Source organism: Pan paniscus, chromosome 21 (assembly GCF_029289425.2).
Source record: "Pan paniscus chromosome 21, NHGRI_mPanPan1-v2.0_pri, whole genome shotgun sequence".
In the NCBI taxonomy this organism is placed as follows: Eukaryota; Metazoa; Chordata; class Mammalia; order Primates; family Hominidae; genus Pan; species Pan paniscus.
This window is the reverse complement of record NC_073270.2, coordinates 69498223-69517022: the sequence shown is the minus strand read 5'-3', so window position 1 is coordinate 69517022 and position 18800 is coordinate 69498223. Positions and strand designations below refer to the sequence as shown.

Below are 18800 nucleotides of genomic sequence, written 5' to 3'. Positions count from 1 at the left end.
CACAGGGATGTGTCAGATCTCTCATCAAGGGGATCAGGAATTCGAGACCTGGGTAATATGGTGAAATCCCGTCTCTACAAAAAATACAAAAATTAGCTGGGCGTGGCAGTGCACACTTGTAGTATCAGCTATTAGGGAGGCTGAGGTGGGAGGATGGCTTGGGCCAGGGAGGCGGAGATTGCAGTGAGCGGAGATTGTGCCACTGCACTCCAGCCTGGGTGACAGAGCAGCAAGACGCTGTTTCAAAAAAAAAAAAAGGAAGACATTCAAAGAACTAGAACTAGAACTAGGGATGGTTACATGGTCAGCCTGAACTATTGGCTAAAAAAGAAAATTACCTACTAGAAGGCTTGGTAAATATTTCTTCTAAGAGGAAAGTAAAAAGGAGGAAAAATAAAGCTATGCGCTTAGGGAAATAGAGACATTACGGTAATAATTGTTCATATTTGAATATGGAAGAGGTATTACCATTAAATATGTTACCTATTATGACATGGAAGTTACTCTTTTTTGTTCTCACATCGGACTTGGACTTCCAAGAAGTTACTTTTTAAGTAATTTCCTAATCGGTTAGATTAGAGATGCAACTATGAAGTATTCATAGTTGGAAAAAACCAGTAACTTCTGGAATTTGCTTTAAAATGGCCCAGGAAAGAAAAAAATAGGGCAGGGAGAACAGACAAAACGAGACTGGGAAAATATTAATAAATGACGACATTGGATGATGGACCGTGGGCGGTGATTATGCTAAACTCTCTAATTTGGGGTGTGTTTGAAAATCTCCATAAAAGTAAAATTTAAAAGTTGAACTCTAGAGAATAAAACTAACAACAGGGCCAGGCGCAGTGGCTCACGCCTGTGATCCCAGCACTTTGGAAGGCCAGGGCAGGTGGATCACTTGAGCTCAGGAGTGTGAAACCAGTCTGGGCGACATGACAAAACCCCACCTCTACTGAAAATACAAAAATTAGCTGGGCTTGATGGCTCACGCCTGTGATCCCAGCACTTTGGGAGGCCAGGGCAGGTGGATCACTTGAGCTCAGGAGTGTGAAACCAGTCTGGGCAACATGACAAAACCCCACCTCTACTAAAAATACAAAAATTAGCTGGGCTTGATGGCTCACGCCTGTTATCCCAGCACTTTGGGAGGCCGAGGTGGGTGGATCACGAGGTCAGGAGTTCAAGACCAGCCTGGCCAAGATGGTGAATCTCCGACTCTACTAAAAATACAAAAAATTAGCCGGGTGTGGTGGTGGGTGCCTGTAATGCCAGCTACTCTGGACGCTGAGGTAGAGAATTACTTCAACCCAGGAGACAGAGGTTGCGGTAAGCTGAGATTGCGCCACTACACTCCAGCCTGGGTGAGGAGAGTGAAACTCTGTCTCCAAAAAAAAAAAAGGCCAGGCGCGGTGGCTCACACTTGTCATCCCAGCACTTTGGGAGGCCAAGGTGGGCGGATCACGAGGTCAGGAGATTGAGACCATCCTGGCTAACATGGTGAAACCCCGTCTCTACTAAAAAATACAAAAAAAAAAAAATAGCCAGGCATGCTGGCAGGTGCCTGTAATACCAGCTACTCAGGAGGCTGAGGCAGGAGAATTGCTTGAACCCAGGAGGCAGAGCTTGCAGTGAGCCGAGATCGCGCCACTGCACTCCAGCCTGGGCAACAGAACAAGACTCCGTCTCAAAAAAAAGATAAAAAATTATAGTAATATAAAAATTAGCTGGGTGTAGTAGCGTGAGTCTGTAGCCCAGCTCCTAGGGGGGCTGAGGCAGGAGGATCGGTTGAGCCCAGGAGGTCCAGGCTGCAGTGAGCCAGGACTATGCCACTGCACTCCAGCCTGGTTGACAAAGTAAGACCCTGTCTCAAAAAAAATTAAAACCACCACCAAAAAAAAACTGACGATAGGCTGGAGACCTACTCTCTTCCACATAAGCCTTGCACTGCTGCTCGGGCTGCAGTACAGTGGCTGCATCTCCACTCACTGCAAACTCGGCCTCCTGGGTTCAACCAATTATCCTGCCTCAGCCTCCTGAGTAGCCAGGACCACAGGTGCGCGCCACCACGACCAGTTCATTTTTGTGTTTTTAAGGAGATGGGGTTTCACCATGTTGACCAGCGTGGTCTTGAACTCCTGACCTCAGGTGATCTGCCCGCCTCGGCTTCCTAAAGTGCTGGGATTACAGGCGTGAGCCACCGCGCCTGGCCTTCTTCCATGCTTCTTGATTCACCCCAGAAGGAAGACGTAGACGCCTGAACACAGACACTGCTGTCAAAGCACGCCTGCCCCAGGAAGCTGAGACAAAACTGCAAAGCAAAGGGAGGGCCGATCCTGACCCGACCCTGTGTGCGTGCCCCTTACGCCCCTAAGGTTGGCATCTGACAACAAAGGGCTTTACCTGCAGTTCTCCTTAAAGCGGCACTTTCCCTCCAGGAAGAACGGGCACGGCTTCAGAGACTTGTGAGTGGGGTACAGGTAAAGCACACGGACACCCGCCGAGCCATCCTCCGCCTCTTCCGTTCCCACCACCATGGCGTTGTGATACTCCAGAGTGCCCCAGGAGCTGTAGTAGGGCGCGCTCACCTTTGTCCCACTCAGCTCTTCCTCGTCCTCTCCCTCTTCCTCCTCCTGCCCACCTGCCGCAGATTCTGGCCCCGCCTCTGCTTTAGGAACGGTCTCTGATCCGGACCCACAGGCCGCTGCTGGTGCCTCCACCGCCTCAGTGATGGCCTCCCGGAAATCCTGGTACTCAGCATCTTCCTGGCGGCCCGGGCGCTCTTCGTCCAGCGCGGCCAACAACCTGCTCTTCCTGACAGACACCAGGCTGGCCTCGGTGAGCTCGATGAGCTCCTTCAGGTCCCCCTGCAGCTGGCGCAGGTCAGCCTGCTCAGACGAATCCAGGCCGGCGCCCAAGGCCAGCTCCACCTGCTGCAGCTGCGCACGGTAGGTCTGCAAGGCCGACTCCAGGCTCTCCTCGTCCATGCTGAGAGAGGGAGGCGCTGGACCAGGGCTGCAAGAAGAGAAGCCAGCTGAGCCCCGCGTCTCAGGACCGACCCCACAGCCTGAGGACGGGCACGTCCCCTTTCCCTCGGGGAGACACCGGCTCAGAGGCACAGCTCCCAGCGCAGAGGTCGCAGCCCGGGTACCCCCGCTCAGGCTCCGCGCTTCCCTTCCGAGCCGCCGTGGGCTCGCCGCTAGCCGGGTCCCGCGTCACTCCGGAGCCCCCTCCCCGCGGGGCGCCCCGCCGCCTGACCCTCCGCCGAGCCCACCCGCCGCGCCCGCCGCCTTCCAGGCCGGCCGCGCCCCCCCGCCCGGCGTCTCTTCTGTCTGGCCAGGGCCGCGTCCCCGCAAACCGCGGCCCCCTGGTCCCCGGCCGGGCACCTCCTCCGCGCGGTTTCCCAGCCGCAGCCACAGAGAGCCCGCCGGCCTCACCGGCTAGAGCGGCCCGGCGCCCCCTTTTCGCCCCAGCAGCCGATCGGCACTTCCTCCCGAGCGCCGCCGCTTCCGGAAGTGCTTGGCGCGCGGGGGCAGCCGGGAAGCGGAGCGCGGAGGCCGCTGGGACGCGGTTCCCCTCATTCCCTGAGGCCGGCCCGCGTCCCGTCAGGCGCCGCGCGGGGTTAGCGCGGGGTCAGCGGAGGTCAGCGGGGGTCAGCAGCAGCGGCTCCGAGGGCGCGGCGGACGCAGGTAGGCCGCAGGCTGTGCGGTGAGGCGCGAGGCCCGAGGGGCGGCCCAGGACTCGAGGTGGGACGCGGGTGTGACAGGAGCCAGCTTTGGCTGCTTGTCGGGGAGCCTCAAACCTGGCGGCGGCGGCATGGGGCGGACGTAGCCGGGGGCCGCGACCCAGGTTCTTCCTTCGCAGTCGTTCCCTGCCAGCCGCGCGCCGCCTCCAGGTGCAGCCGGGCCGCTGCTCACCCGCCCTGTAGTCCGCTCCCCCAGGGCCGTCCCCGTTTTAAGAAATGGGGTGATGGGGCGTCCCTACCCGGCGCCTGCAGGGGCTCCTGGGGAGCGCGCCGGTGGCTCGCTGCTCCCGGGTGGGGCGCGGGGCTGACGCTCGAGGGTGCTGTGGCCCAGGCGGGGCTGCAGCGAGTGTGTTCCCCGTTCCGCGCGCGTGAAGCGTGGGAGCGAAGCCTCGGGCGAGGGCGGGAGCGCGGCTGAGCTCACTGTGAACACCTGGCTGGGTAGTCCCGCGAGCAGGGGAGGGGCCGGAACCGATGTGTATTCGGAGAGGTCGCAGTCATCGCTGTGAGCAGGACACAGTGGCGGCTGACCTGGGAGAAGTTACAGAGGGATGGGGTGGGAGAGGGACGAGGAGTCGGGAATGGCCCCCAGGCTCTCGTCCTGAGCGGTCGGCTGGACGTGGGGCGCCACTGACCACCGTGGAGAAGCCCGGGGGAGGGGAGGTGCTTTCTGGCTGCACACTGACATATGTTGGGGTGCCCAGGGCAGGATGTACACGCTGCTGTCGGGCTTGTACAAGTACATGTTTCAGAAGGACGAGTACTGCATCCTGATCCTGGGCCTGGACAATGCTGGGAAGACGGTGAGTGCCCACGCCCTTGCGCGCACCTTTCCCACGGCCTGGCGGCGCCCCCTTCGGTGTTGTGCTGTCAGCTGCACGTTCACTACCCAGACAGAAGCCAAATTTCACCTGAGACGGCAGGATAGTCACCACCAGCTTCCTGAAGAGCAGAGTGTTGCTCTGTTTCTGTTTCTGTCTTTTAAAGAACAGACCTGAGTAAGGATATTTGGAAGCCAGTATAGCCCCTACTTGATGTGTTTCGCCTCTCCCTCTCTCCTCAGACCTTCCTGGAGCAGTCGAAAACCCGATTTAACAAGAACTACAAGGGGATGAGTCTATCCAAAATCACCACCACCGTGGGCCTAAACAGTAAGGCGTCTAAACAGCAGGGCTGTGGGTTTGGGGCCTTGAGGATGCCGTGATGTTCACAGTCCAGCTGGCCCGTGGCCACAGCCCTGTCGGGCCCCTCTCAAGTCTCATTTGAGTGGCACCGGCATGCTTTGCCCCATCCCCTGGGAGAGCTGGGACTGGGTGTGTCGAGGACCAAGGTCATGAGCCTTGCCTGTTTCCTCCTCTCCCCAGTCGGCACTGTGGATGTGGGAAAGGCTCGGCTCATGTTCTGGGACTTAGGAGGGCAGGAAGAGCTGCAGTCTTTGTGGGACAAGGTAAGACTCCCTGGCCAGGACCACCCCCACCCCAGCCCTCCAGTGCCACTTCTTTCCAGAGTGCACCCTTTGGGCCCTTCCTCAGCAGCTTTCCTTACCCACTCTGTCCCTCGGGTTTTCTCTCTGGTCCTGTCCCAGGTTCCCGAGTGGCTCCCTGTTTTGTCCCAGCTGAACCCTTAGCTGAAGTTGCCCCAAAAGTGGTGGTAGGGGAGTTTCCCACTTGGGAGTTCCCTGCGATGGGGCCAGTGGAGATTCCAGGGAAAGAATCACTAAATGCCAAGGCGATCAGATCAGAGCATGTATTAGGGGAACCTGTTGACAGAGTGCGGCATCCTCAGGTGACCAGTGAGAGAAGGGCGTGTTCACTGGTCATGCCTGAAGCCGGGGGGAACTGGGTTCAGGGCTGGGGCTAGTTTCTTTCAATGTTTTGAAACCTGAACATTATGTTAACAACCTAAACATCTTAACAAGTGTCTGGGAATGTTCAAACCCTGGCTTGGGTTTGAGCCTAAGGGCAACCTCGCTGGCCAAGTCAGAGAGGTCAGGGCAGTCTGTTTCTTTCTCAGTCAGGACAAGACAAAGTGTGGGGACCTGGGGACCCTGCACTCCTCCAAAGTGAGTGCCTCCTTTCGGCTCAGAGACCTTGCTGCTGACCACCACAGGACACAGAAATGGCAAAGACCAGATGTGGGGACGGCAGGACGGCTGCCTCTCCCCTGATGAGGTTCCCTCAGTTCTAGCTTAACATTTGTTCTTCCGTGATCACCAGAAGACTCCTCAGGGTCTCACAGCGGCAGTCTCCTATTTTGACACAGGTTTTGGGCATTTCTGAGATCCCAGTATGGTGCCCCTTCCCCACACCCCCCAGGCTGCAGTTTATCTCCTTCTCAGCCTGGGCCAGGCACTGAGTCCAGCACTGAGCAGGGCAGAGCCTGTGGCTTCCTCGGGCTCCCTGCCCTAGGCTGGCACAGTGGGTGTGGGGTGGCCTCAGTGCCTTGGCTGCCCTGATGCCATCTCTAGAGCTGAGTGCCCAGGTCCTGATCTCTTTTTTGATCCTAGTTCCCCTTTCCTAGGCCCCCCCAAAGTGTCCCCTCCTGCTGTGACTTCTAGCCAAGAAGACATTTCTCCCAGGCCAAGTGATCTCTGATAGATCCTGTAGGACCACTGAAGTCAGACAGGACAAGTTAAGTCAGGGCCTATGTGTCCAGTGCCCAGCATGCTTGGGGAGTGACACAGATGATGATGATCTTGTCACAGGCCGGTGTCTCAGGCACAGATGCTGAGACAGGTTGAGGTACAGGATGCACACGGGGGGTCGGCACCAGGAAGGCAGGGAGGACGGGAGAGGAGAGGTCGACTCAGGCAGCAGGATCCGCAGAGCTGTGGTTGGCCCAGCAGGGAGCCCTGGAGGAGAACTGGCTATGCTGTGCCATGTGGGGCCAGGCTGGCTGGGACTTCACACCACGGTCTGGTGGCTCCCCAGTGTGGGCTGCCCTGGGCAGGTGTGACCTGGCAGCGTGGCTCTTTGCAGCCAAAGTGGGTCCCACAGAAACCAAAATGAGACCATGTGCTGGTGCAGTGTTCTCCAACATGAAGCAAGAATACAGTGGGGCCAGAGATGCCTGCAGTGGCCACAGCTGCAGCCCTGCGTGGACCCACACTTCCACGTTGGAGAGGGGTTCCTCCAAGGTCCTGAGGGCCTCTCTTAAGGCGAAACTGGAAGAGGGAGACTTAAGGGGGCCACTGTAGCCCATCCTTGCTGCTGGTCTTGGGGCTGCACAGCCCTTCCTTGAGTGCCCTCCCAATTCACTACCACTTCTGCTGGGGTGTGACTTCCTGGCAGTCTGAGCCCTTCTCCAGACACCACTGTGGTGGGGCCAGTGGCTCCCTGGGTCCCTAGCTGTGGGACAGCTGTGGGATGGCAGCCCCATCTCCTGCCCACCAGGGTCTCCTAGACATGAGGTGCAAGTCATGCCCGTGAGGCAGCTGTGGCTCGTCATTCAGCGTGTCTGCTGAGTATGTGCTGCTCTAGTGGCCGGGACCCCTGACCCTGCTGAGCTCAGAGCTGGGAGGATCAGCTGCAGGGACCCCCCTAGGTCACTGGGAGAGACCGGAAGGGACCCCCCTAGGTCACTGGGAGGGACCGGAAGGGAGGCCCCTGCTCCCACCCTGGTTCCTGTATCCTGCATCCTTGTGCAGAGCCAGCACCACAGAAAGGGCTGTCATTGCAAATTGGCCTCGTCCTGGGGCTGGACCCTGGGTCGGTGTCCACATGTGTGGCATGTGCCAGGACCTCAGCTCCTGGGTTCTTTGCTGTAACACTAGTCTCTCAGGCTGGCTGGCACTTTGCAGTTGGGGAGCTCCCACTGCTGCTGGGGAGAAAAACTCAGACCCACTGTCCCTCTGACTGCTCCACTGGGGTCAGCTGGCCAGCCAGGAGCCACGCTTGGGACACCTCCCTCTTCCCCCTCCTTGTGGGGCACCCCACAATGACCACTGCTGTGACGCCTCCACTGGGGCGTGGGGCTCTGGGTCCTACCCGCACTCAGCCCTGAGGTGTCATTCCCGTCCACTGCGGCCCTGCTGGGCTGTGCACCTTGTGCCTGGTAGGTGTGATGGGTGGCTCTGGCCACGTGGTCCCATGGTCCAGGACCCGGTTGCACATGAACCTTCTGCCACCCTGCTCAGAAGCCCCAGGAGCCATGTGGAGATTCTCTCACTGGGCTTGCTGCAGCCTCCACAGAGCCGCCCCTCCTGCCACAGAGGTCTCCACCTTAGGGTCCGCCTGCTCCCTTGTGTCAGCAGCAGACAGCCAGCACACTGCAGGGTCCCTTGAGGGGCTGGTGGCCTCTGTGTGGGACCTGTCTGTAGGCCAGAGAAGTTCCTGGGGGTGGGGAGGCCTCGCTACCTGCAGAACCCTGGAGGGCGCCTGGCCTTGGGCCTCCTCTCCACTGTGGGAAGTTCCTGGGGGTGGGGGGGCCTGGCCTTGGGCCTCCTCCTTTCCACTGTGGGAAGTGCAGGTGCACAGGCTTCTCTCCACTGTGGGAAGTGCAGGTGCACAAGCTTGTCTGGCACTGGGATGGGGTTGTCTGGTACTCCCTGCTCGGACACCCTAAGGATTTCGGAGAGTTGGGCTGTGCCTCCTGGCCTCTCATGCTCTCGGGTATGTGTGTCTTAACACACTGACCACCAGCTTGTCCTACCTGGTCAGCATCCAGTTCTAGGTCTCTGGACACTCATGCCTGGACAGGAGAGCTGGCACAGCCTGGAGGCAAAGTGGCAAATGTGAGCTGTTGTCTGCTCCACGTGGACGCGGGGTTTGCTGTGTTTTTTTCTGATTGAGATAGAGGTGCACTCATCTGGTCCAGGGCTCAGCACTTGTACCTGAGGCTGCAGGGGCTGTGCCCTGTCTTGCCCAGGAGTGTTGCCAGCGAGCCCAGGACTGACCAGCCCAGGCTGCAGAGGTCTGAGCTCAGTGACTCTGGCCCTGTCCTGGCAGGGAGGGCTCGCTTCGTAGATGGCGCTGGTCAGTCTTATCCGCATGGCCACACTCCCTCCCTGTGCGAGGTGCTGGCACAGAGCCCTACAGGTGCATTCCCTCAACGGGCCAGGCTGTGGTCTAGGTTCCTCCAGCCCCCAAACCCTATCTTTTTTTTGAGACAGGGTCTCTCATTCTCACCCAGGCTGGAGTGCAGTGGTGTGATCAGAGCTCACTACAGCCTCAACCTCCCAGGCTCAAGCCATCCTCCCACCTCAGCCTCCCGAGTAGCTAGGACTGCAGGCGCACATTACCATAAGCTTTTGTACAGACGGAGTCTCACTATGTTGCCCAGGTTGGCCGTGAAGTGGGCTCAGGTGCTCCTCCTGCTTCTGCCTCCTAAAGTGTTGGGATAATAAGTGTGAGCTACCACGCCTGGCCCAATCCCTGTCTTTCACCTTTGGCCACCATCAGGCCAAAGGTTGCAGGCAGGTTCTCAGGAGCAGCGTCTGGGGACACCTCCACCAGATCTCCCCACAACCCCAGAATGCATCCCAGAAGGGTCTTGCAGTTGGGGGCTGCCCTCTTGCCCCTTCCTCATGTGAGCCCCTCACTGTGGCACTGACACAGGCCTGGCTCTGCTGGCCCTTGGCAGGGTGGGGACTGAGCCCCAACTCCTGGTGCTTCCTCCCAGTATTATGCGGAGTGTCACGGCGTCATCTACGTCATTGACTCCACCGACGAGGAGAGGCTGGCTGAGTCCAAGCAGGCGTTTGGTGAGTGCGGCCTGGCTGCTCTGGGAGGGATGGATGGTGAGTGGGGGCAGGTCCAGCTTGGGCAGCTCTGTGCCTGGGGCAGGCTCAGTGTCTGGTCAGAAGTGCTCCTGCCTAGTGGGTGACGGGGGGGAGCAGAGGGAGTGGCTGTCACAGTGTCCACGCCTGTGGGCCCCTGGGCAGTCAGAGGCAGGATGCTGGGTGTGAGGCGCTGCCTCTCCTGCCCTCCCCAGAGAAGGTGGTGACCAGCGAGGCGCTGTGCGGTGTCCCCGTCTTGGTGCTGGCCAACAAGCAGGATGTGGAGGTGAGCCCCGCCCCTGCCTCCCGCAGCAGCTTCCCGAGTCCCCAGCCTCCCCCACAGCAAGGGGAGCAGGTGTGCACCCAGACACCCCAGGCCCAGTGACTGCCCAGGGGGTACAGAGCCATTCTCAAGGCCTGCCCTGCCCCCAGCAGCTTCCCAATCCTGGTTCCTCTCCAGACCTGCTGCTGCCAGCCCTGGAGGTTCTCTCACCTCAGGGCAGGCGCCCAGAGGCCTCTTCCTGCCATGCAGGGCACCTCTCCCCAGAAGGGCAGCCGTGTCTCAGGAGTGTGTGGCCAAGCTGTGGGGACACCCAGGTGAAACTCAGAGCTCAAAGAAGTGATGCTGGGGCCCTGGTGGGAGTCAGCTCTGACCCACACCTGTTCCTGCTACCCTTGGAGGTGGCATCTGTGCCAGCCCCACCCCCAGGGCAGCCCCTCAAGACCCCTCTGAGGTGCCACTGCCCCTGGGAGCACTGGCCACGCTGAGTTCTAGCTGTTCTCTTGGAGTGGCTTTGCACAGAAGCAGCCCGGCGTCCAGAGGGCCAGGGTGAATCTTCACTTCCGCCTTCTCTGGGGTGGCTCTGTTGCCCCCAGCCTGTAGGGCTGGCCTCCCCTACAATCTCAGCCGACAAGAGGGACACCTGAGGGACACCTGGTACGGGGCAGGGGTCTCCCCTCGGAGGAAAAGGGGAGGGGAGGCTGCTCTTTGAAGACTGGGCAGGTGGTTGTGAGCAGAAGCCACCATGACTGCAGACTGCCCCCATCACCGATGCAGGGCTCCCACCTCTCCATCATCCCCGGCTGTGTAGGCCCCTGGGACCTGCCTCTGCCACTGCCCAGGAGGCCTCAGTCCTCAGCGCCCCACCTCGGGGCTCAGGGTGTCCCCCAGGGAGGGGATGGGGGGTGGGCTCCTTGGAGCCGTGTGGACATCTAGTTTGTCTCAGGCACTACCAGCCATGTTCAGCCTCGGGCTGAGCACAGGGTCCTCACTGCTGTGGTCTCTGTGGGAGACACTGGGACCCTGGTGGAGCTCTGGCTGTTTTCCTGGGGTGAAGGGCACACGCCCTTCTGAGAGTCCCGGGCCCACAGGCAGGACAGGGCCAGACATGGGGGCTGCTCCTCACGGCCTTACCTCCCCCAGACGTGCCTCTCAATCCCTGACATCAAGACGGCCTTCAGCGACTGCACCAGCAAGATCGGCAGGCGGGACTGCCTGACCCAGGCCTGCTCGGCCCTCACAGGGTGAGTGGGGCTGCACCTGCGGGGGCTTTGGGGACCGAGACCCCCCGCCTCACACCCGCTGTCTTCACAGCAAAGGGGTGCGCGAGGGCATCGAGTGGATGGTGAAGTGTGTCGTGCGGAATGTGCACCGGCCGCCGCGGCAGAGGGACATCACGTAGGCGCAGCCGCGCTGCCGTCGGGACGGCTGGTCCCCTGGTGCTGGAGGAGTGGCCTCCTGTTGGCTCCCATGCTGCTGATCTGGGGGGTGGGTTTGCTTTGCTTTGGGGTTCTTCTATTTACTTTGTTTTCTCGAAGACAAACTTTTCTCTATGTCTGGAAAAGCGTAGGCATCCGGAGGCTTTGGAGGGGAGTCTGGCAGCCCGGCTGGCCCAGGCCCTGCAGCAGCAGCCTTTCCACAGGGCGCAGCGGCGGCCTTTCGAGGCCCTTTCTGGGGGGTCTGAGGGAGACCTGGTTGGGAATTGGGGCTCCAGTGCTCAGGCTGGCTTGGGCTGCATGAGGACAGCCCTGTGGGACCCTCGGGAGACCCCGTGGCTGTCTCTGCCCCATCGAGGAGGAGGCCCGTCAGCCATGGCTGCCATCTGGCTTCTGCCCTGTGACCCCGTGACCCCGGAAGTGGTCTGGGGCTGATCTTGCCTTGAGGAAGACCCAGGCCATGTTCCCAAAGGCCAGCGGGGGCCCTGGATTGTGATGCAGCCTCGGGACAGGGCTGAGGAGGTCTGTGGGGGAAGACCTATACCCCACGCCTGGGCCTGGCTTCACCTCATCTTAATCCCCGGGGAGGGAGCTGACTGATGCAAAAAGCTGAGGGGGCCTGCTGGGAGTGGCTGTTTTTATGCCCCAGCCCCGCAAGTTGGGGAGTGTTTGTGGGGGTCCAGAGCCCTCCCCCAGCCAGGAGAGAACCTCCTGGAGGGGTTCTTTGTGGGGCCCTGTGTCCCCTGCTCGGGAGTAAGGCTGGTCCTGGGGTCCTCCCTGCACAGCCCCCACTGGGCCTGCGAAGTGCTGTGTTCTTCCTCAGTCTGGCTGTGGGCAGGAGCCGCCTGCCCAGTGCCACCCAGGGTGAGTGCAAAATAAAGACGGCGAGTGTGGCTCTGTCCATCCCTTCCCTCCTGGAGGGCGGAGGCTCCTGGCTGTTGGACACGGTGATGGTGGTACTGGGCTGCTCAGGGGCTGGTGGGCAGGTGAGGGGCTCCCCAGGTGGGCCTGGAGAGTCCAGGCACTCCCTTCCTGCGGATGTGGGAAGGACATGGGGTCCTGGGAGGAGCTGCTGGGAAGGGGCATGAGTCAGGGTGGGGGTGGCGCAGCAGCTGCGGGGCTGTGACTCACAGGAGTCGGGCCCTGGAAGTCCCCGCGTCCTCTCCAGGGGACCCTGTGTGTGTTCTGCAGGTTGGTTCCAGGACCTGGGGGGGACCTCCAGCCCCGGGAACCTGGCCGTGCTGGGGAGGCGAGTGGCTGGTGCAGCCCCCCGGTTGCTCTGGGTGCATCGGGAGGCTTCAGAGCCTGCCCCAGAGGGGGAGAAGCTTCACTTCTCGGGAAGCATGGGAGGCCTGGAGGAGGTCTTTGGCAGGTCCCCTCTCGGGAAATCCCGTGAGTTGGGAGTGGGAGGAATTCATAAGGGGGGGGTTAGTGTGGGCCCCGGCGACTAAGGCTGGCCTGAGCCCCATCCTGTTCTTCCAGCAATGATACCCTCCCAGGCCCTGACCCTCCCTGAGCTTCAGGGGCCCCTGCCACGTGCCACAGCCACCGGGGGCAGAGGTGGCACTCCCCACTGATCCTCCCAGGGAGGGTCTGTCTGAGGTAGGGGAAGCCCCGGGCAGCAGTTCTGATGGCAGGCAGCCTGAGGGATCTGGGCACAGCGGGCGGCTCAGGTGTCCCCGGCTGCCCTCCCAGTAGCTGTGCAACTACAACCAGTTTTATGAAAAAGCTTTATAAAAATAAGCTTTAAGAAACCTCATTTATTCTATTTTAAAAAAGCCTCTCTTAGTGCAAGTGGGGTGCCAAGGATGTAGAATAAATAAATAAGTGGGGGCGAGGGGGCCAGGATCAGTGCACAGGGAGGAAGCGCTCACGGACACTCCGCTCCAGCCCGGGCATCCTGGCCACGCGCAGCGCCTGCAGCAGCCGCACCAGCAGCGCCCCGTCCCACTCCTCCAGGAGCTCCATGAGCCGCCGACGCAGCTTCAGCTGCAAGGCCCCGCGGCCCGCCCTTGGTGTCGGACCCCAGCCCTCCGGGGCCTCGAGGGCCTGCAGCAGCCGCTGCAGCCTCTTGATGGAGATGTCCTGGAAAGCCACAAAGTCGATGACGGCACGCTCACACTCCTCAGCTCCTGCAGTGGGGTGGGGAGGCAGCGGTCCGATCATTTCACCCACACACACTGGCGGGGGCTGCCAGGTACCCTGCTTTCTGGGCCCCACTCGGGGTTTGCAGGAGAGAGAAATCCCTGTGCAGTGAGCCGTGCTGGAGAGGGCAGTGCAACGATGGGGACTGGAGAAGGGGCAGGAGCCTTCGGTCAGAGAGCTGGAGCAAAGGCCTAGGGGGCAGGAGCGGCCACTCGGACCTTGGCTGCAAGAGGCAAGGGGGCCCAGGCAAGGGCTTGGGGCTCCTGGGCCATCGGAAGGGGCGAGTTGGGACCTGCAGATGGACCGGACCTGACTTGATGTTAAGGGGGTCACTTCCCCCTGTGACTTCTCAACAGTGGTTAACATTGGGCCTCGGTTTCCCCATGTCAGAGGAGGCAGCCACCTTCCTCTCGGGCAGTTAGGAGAGTTACCATCAGGCCTCGGTTTCCCCGTGTCAGAGGAGCCAGCCACCTTCCCCTCGGGCAGTTAGGAGATTGCTGCCTACTTTCCCAGAGCTCCCCAGGGGAGGCTGTGCCCTGGCTCAGATCCAAATTCTCAGCCACCCCTGAGAGGGCAGACTTGGTGGAGATCTAGTGGAGGGACCCCTGATCCCTCAAATCCACTGTGGCCCCTTCCCAGAGCCAGCTGGCATGCCTCAGGCTAGATGCAGGTGCAGGGGCAGGAGTGAGGGCACAAGTGGGCCTGGCCTGCAGTGTGCTGCCCCCTCAGTCCTCTGGCTCACCTGGTACCCTGGTGCTGAGGGGGAAGCCAGTGCAGCTGGTGCACAGGGTGTCATGGGAGGAAGAGCCTGGCACATTGAGGGCCAGGCCCAGGGCCGTGCAGTTGCGGTGGGGCTGGCACTGCTCTGAGCTGGAGCTGCTGGCTGAGAAGGTGCCTGGGGGGCACGGCTGGCACTGCGTATTCTGGCTGGGGGTGCCTGCAGCCAGGAGGGAAGAACGGGGTCAGGGGAACTGGTGTCCTAGCTCAGGGTGCAAGGCTGGGACCAGCAACCTGACCCCTGCCACACCTCCGGCCACCACTCCTGGGGGCCCCTCCCCTTGCCCAGCTCTCACCCGGGGCAATCACGCCGGCACCAGGTGGACACGATGCGTGCTCCAAGCAGAAACCAGCGTGCGCGAAGAAGCCGGCGCGACAGCGGCAGGCGCGGTTGTGGGTGGCGTGGCAAGCCCGTGCCTCCTCCTCACGCTCCCCGCAGAGGACGTTGCAGTAGCGGCAGCGCTCCAGGTAGTTCCAGAACTGCGTGTAGTGGCGCGGTGGACACGGGCCACATGTCGTGGGGCTGTCTCGGCGGCACGGCCGCTGCACAAAGGTGCCTGGGGGGCACTGGGCGCACACCAGCCACTCCCCTGTCTCTGCGTCCCGCCAGGGGTAGGTGGGTGTTTCTGCCACTCCGCATACAGCCGGCACCAGCAACAGGGCGGGCAGCGCCAACACCAGGCACAGCAGCGACAGGCCTGGCCCCTCCAGCGCCCTCATCGTCCTTGCTGGAGCAGGGAGAGCGCGGCTCAGCGCGGACACCGGACCCTGCTGTGCCTGACCAACATGCCACCTCCTTTGCCCCCGGTCCGCCTGCGGAGGGGCCGCCCAAGTCCCGAAGCCCATCCTGCTGCCGCCCTACATATATGGGTGGGGAGAGGGCTGGGCCAGCCTCGCCACGCCCCATAGGAACCCCTCCCTCCCCAGGCAGCCCCCCTCTCCCACCTGGTACCATCCCTCCCCAGAGCTCAGTCCAAGGGTGGTTCTGGGAGGGGCCTCACCAGCCAGGGAGCCACCCTCCGCAGCACCTGGGGCAGCTCCCAACCCAGAGACCAGCCCAGGCAGCCTGGTGTGTCGGTGGATCCCCTACCAATTGCAGCTTGGCTGCGGCTGTGAGGATGAGGGCAGGGCTGAGCCCACCGTGGAGGAAGTACAGTGTCACATGGCAGGCTGGGAGGGGCCTCTGCCAACTCCCTGTCCCTCAACTCCCACCACCAAGCCCAGGCCACGAAGACACCGTCCTGGGCACTGCCAGCAGCTTTATTAGAGAGCCCTGTCCCCTGATTAAAAGTGGACACGTGCCCACGGGGGTCTCCTCCTTCCCCGTGAGGGGCTCAGCTGGGGTGCTCCTGTGGCACCACTCACAGGCCAGGAGCCAGGGAAGTTCTGGGGAAGCACTTCCCCAGAGACCCACCCCAGACCCCAAGGTAGCTCAGGGCTTCTCAGAGGCAGGCCCAGATCTGGTCCCACCGCAGGGACCATGGGCCCCGCCTGCCTGAGGCCTGCAGCGGGCCAAGCCGGCTGGCATGGGCTGGCCTATTGGGTGGGTTCTTGGCCCACCAGAGCTGGACAGGCAGGTGATCAAGCCACGCTGGGTGTGCTGAGGGCCTCCGTGGGCACTCACTGGGGCTCTGGCCAGAAGACCTGCATGACGCTCTGCTTCCTGGAGGCGGTGTGGCAGGCTGGGCACGTCCTAGAGGCCTGTGAGACAACCGGCCCACTGCACACATCTGCCAGGCGTTGCCACCAGGACAAGGGCCTGCCCTTTTCCCCTCAGCCCACCACCTGGGGCTACACCCAGCAGGAACTGTAGTGGCCAGGCACCAACCTGAAGGTGCCGTTGCCAGCAGGCTTGGCAGCGCTGGAAGTCACAGGCAGGGCACTGGAAGGGCACCACGTCCTCTGCCCCACAGCCCTGGCACACACAGCCTGCTGAGAGGGGCCCGCCCGGAGCTCCCGCGGCCTGCTGCCCAGCGATGTCTCTCCCATGAGGCTCACCCCACTCAGATGCTGCAGGCCCGTGGGGAGGTCCTGAGGACTGGCTGGGACCTGCATCCTCACCGCCCGCCCCCACAGTCCCTGCTGGCCTCTGTCTAAGGAAGGACGAGATCTTGCTCTGGGTCTTCCCGGTCTTCTCGGACCGTGAGGGGCCTGGAGACAGAGACTTGAGTCTGAGGGGGGCCTGGGGCTTTGCTGCTCACTCCCAGGGCTGCGTGCGGTTGGGGCGCTGTCAGGAGCAGCCAGGCAGGTGCCCTACCTGGTTGGGGAACCCCGTGGGTAAGCACAGGAGGCACGGCAAGCCTCTCCTCCTGGGGTCCCGGTGGCTCCAAGCCCGGGTAGGGCCGGCCGGTCAGGTCTGTGCACGTCTGTGAGAAGCGCTGCTTGTGGTGTGGACGCACAAACATGCTGAACCCTGTGGGGAGCTTCACTCAGACCCGGCACAGCCCCCATTTTGTCCCCTGCCCCCCACCCCACCGGCTGTTCCCCACGCCAGGGCCACTTGCTGTGCAGCAGGGGGAAGTCCTCCGGCTTTGCAGTGGTCAGGGCGGCCAACACAGCCAGCACCTTGTCGAGGTCGTCATCTTGCTTATAGGCTGTCAGTGCTGCCAAGAGTTGGCTACAGCCTGCGGCCCCCAGGGCCCTGCGGGCATCAGCCAGGTAGGCGCTCACGGCGCGCTGGCTCTGCTTCCCTGCTCTGGGCACTCCGGACCCCCACTGTGGGTGGCTGCCAGGGTCTCCTGGTGTGGGAGTAGCATGGCTCAGAGTGGCGCTGGGGTGGAGGGCTGAGAGTCCCACCGCCCTGGCCGCCCTTCCTCCAGGAACTCCTGGAGAGCTGCTCAGGACAACTGCGGGGTGCACAACCGGGAGCAATCCCCACCATGAGATGGCTCCCCACAGGGGCAGCTCCGGCCACACTCAAGAGTTAGCCTCGTCAAGCCACTGAGGGACCCACCAAGTCGTAGGCTGCACACGGTTCAGGAGTCAGCTACCTGTGGGGGGTGGCCTGGGTGACAGGTGGGGCCTGCCCTGGTTCAGGTGCTCTTGGGGGTCCAGCTGCTGGGCTGCAGCCGTGGACACGGTCAGCTTGGGATCCGGCGCTGTCCTTCCTGATGAAGAGATGTAGAGCCACAAAGCTGGTCCAGAGCATCTGGAAAGTTCCCTGGGGTGGGGGGGCAGGGCTGGCTGGGGAGGCCAGGCCTCACCCACCTCAGACCAGGGCGGGAAAACCCAGGCAGGTACACGCCTGGGTGCTGGGGGCATCAGAGGAGACACCAGCCTGCTGGATGGGGGCTGGAACAGTGGCGGGCAGGCGAAAGCCCCACTCAGGAGCTCAGAGCCGTAGGGTGGGTGCAGGCAGGAGGATATCCCAGTGAGTACCAAGCCCAGAAGGGATCTGGGGTCTTCCCAACAGGCTAGGTTCCCCCCTGGGTGAACTAGGGAAACTCTGTAGGGGCTGTTCATTAACAAGCACGAACACAGATGCTTCCGCCTCTGGAGACTTGGACTCCACCCCAGACAGAGGCAGAAACAGGGAGGACAGGGGTCTAAGACCCTAGGACCCTGGCGTGTGCAGTTGACTCCCCAGGACCATGCATGGGAGGCAGGGGACGTGTGGCGGTTGGACAGGGCTGTGCTTAGGGGTCGGGGCTATGGCAGGGACAGGGCTGTGCATGGAGTTGCACAGGGTCTCCCCAACAAGTGATGCTGCTGCTGGTGGAGGTGGAGGTGGAGGTGGTGGTGGAGGTGGTGGTGGAGGTGGTGGAGGTGGAGGCCCCCATCACTCCCATATGGGAACAGAGAGGCGGGGCCGAGCAGGGCCCGAGGATGCCCACCCCAAGCAGCCCAGGACTCTGGCCCACACTGCCTTCCACGCAGGAGTCTGAGGGTCCCACCTGGGGCCCCATTTACCAGTGGGGTCCAGGACCGGCTGTGCCCGCTGCCTTCGGGGAATGCTGTGCTCAGGCCGATAGCCGCAGCTTCGTCCTGTTAGCTGGATACAGACCTCCTCAAACTGCTGCTTATGATGGGGCCGCACAAACTGGTAGAAGCCTGTAGAGGAAGGGGCGTCTGTCCCCATCTGCCCCTTTTTCTCTAGAGAACAGAGACCACCTTGGACCCAGATGGCCCCCACCCCACACGCGGCGGCAGCACTGCCCTCAGGGTGGGTGGCCTCTGCAAGCCAGGGTACCTTGGAGCAGGTTGTGCTTCTTGGGGTCCTCAGCAAAGAGGGGACCGAGACAGGCGGCCAGGGCGGCGAAGTCATCGGAACCCTTGTAGTCCTGCAGGGCCTGGGTGAAGGTGGCAAAGTTGGCTTGGCTCAACTCCTGCTTCACGGCCACCATGAAGAGCTTGGCCCTGTCCATCTGTGCACCAGCCACGGGCTCCTCCTGCAGGACACAGGCCCGAGGCTCCATCAGGGCCAGCCTCATCATCTGGTCCCTGGGGCTGCAGAGCCTTCCTTGGAACACTGAGCGTTCCCTGGGACAGTGACTGCCGAGGTGGGGCAGCTGCCTGAGAAACTGGCTGGCTGGATGGACATAGGGAGGGGCTGCGGGAAGAAAGCTGTGGGGCTGGGCCCGTCTGAGGTCACACAGTGAGAGGCTGGCAGGGAACTGAGACCAGCGAATGGGCAAAGGGTAGATTGGCTCTGCCTCAAGCCAGGGGTCCTGCATGGCCCGTCTCTCTCCTCCTCCCTCAAGCCCCCTG

The 18800-nt window shown here is 61.8% G+C and overlaps 4 protein-coding genes across 34 annotated transcripts in view; 1 reads left to right on the top strand and 3 right to left on the bottom strand.

The window, feature by feature from the left end:
* Positions 1 to 4126, bottom strand: part of ZGPAT (zinc finger CCCH-type and G-patch domain containing) — a 29615-nt gene extending 25489 nt beyond the window's left edge. For 4 of the 11 annotated variants that reach the window (XM_008962287.3, XM_003809919.4, XM_055104587.1 and 1 more), the window contains exons 1-2: positions 3435 to 3569; positions 2401 to 3012 (exon numbers count right to left, since the gene is read on the bottom strand). In XM_008962287.3, the coding sequence (XP_008960535.3) occupies positions 2401 to 2984 (584 nt within the window). In that variant the 5' untranslated portion in view covers positions 2985 to 3012; positions 3435 to 3569. Of the gene's footprint in view, positions 1 to 2400; positions 3013 to 3383; positions 3570 to 3799 lie in introns of those variants that run through there. The other 7 variants (XM_055104584.1, XM_034952105.4, XM_055104589.1 and 4 more) reach the window with 5 other exon arrangements.
* ARFRP1 (ADP ribosylation factor related protein 1) lies at positions 3547 to 12064 on the top strand. 12 transcript variants are annotated; one of them, XM_003809921.5, is made up of 8 exons: positions 3547 to 3686; positions 4449 to 4542; positions 4803 to 4890; positions 5104 to 5186; positions 9359 to 9440; positions 9671 to 9741; positions 10879 to 10979; positions 11050 to 12064. In XM_003809921.5, the coding sequence occupies exons 2-8, from the start codon at positions 4450 to 4452 to the stop codon at positions 11135 to 11137; spliced, it is 606 nt and encodes a 201-aa protein (XP_003809969.1). In that variant the 5' UTR covers positions 3547 to 3686; position 4449; the 3' UTR covers positions 11138 to 12064. The 12 variants fall into 12 exon arrangements, with proteins under 12 accessions (XP_003809969.1, XP_063457226.1, XP_034808006.2 ...); XM_055104590.2 differs by having other exon boundaries at positions 3643 to 3743; XM_008962291.4 differs by having other exon boundaries at positions 3651 to 3686; positions 4444 to 4542.
* An 847-nt stretch (positions 12065 to 12911) lies between these two features.
* Positions 12912 to 14813, bottom strand: TNFRSF6B (TNF receptor superfamily member 6b). The gene is made up of 3 exons (XM_063601155.1): positions 14390 to 14813; positions 14059 to 14253; positions 12912 to 13303 (listed from the first exon to the last, which is right to left on the bottom strand). The coding sequence occupies exons 1-3, from the start codon at positions 14811 to 14813 to the stop codon at positions 13020 to 13022; spliced, it is 903 nt and encodes a 300-aa protein (XP_063457225.1). The 3' UTR covers positions 12912 to 13019.
* The window catches only part of RTEL1 (regulator of telomere elongation helicase 1), a 46313-nt gene continuing 42274 nt past the window's right edge, over positions 14762 to 18800 (bottom strand). For 6 of the 10 annotated variants that reach the window (XM_055104577.2, XM_055104581.2, XM_055104583.2 and 3 more), the window contains 6 exons: positions 18283 to 18481; positions 18003 to 18143; positions 17084 to 17200; positions 16594 to 16831; positions 16351 to 16506; positions 16038 to 16244 (listed from right to left, as the gene is read on the bottom strand). In XM_055104577.2, the coding sequence (XP_054960552.1) occupies positions 16187 to 16244; positions 16351 to 16506; positions 16594 to 16831; positions 17084 to 17200; positions 18003 to 18143; positions 18283 to 18481 (909 nt within the window). In that variant the 3' untranslated portion in view covers positions 16038 to 16186. Of the gene's footprint in view, positions 14952 to 15335; positions 15795 to 15921; positions 16245 to 16350; positions 16507 to 16593; positions 16832 to 17083; positions 17201 to 18002; positions 18144 to 18282; positions 18482 to 18800 lie in introns of those variants that run through there. The other 4 variants (XR_004669488.3, XM_034952096.3, XM_034952098.3 and 1 more) reach the window with 4 other exon arrangements.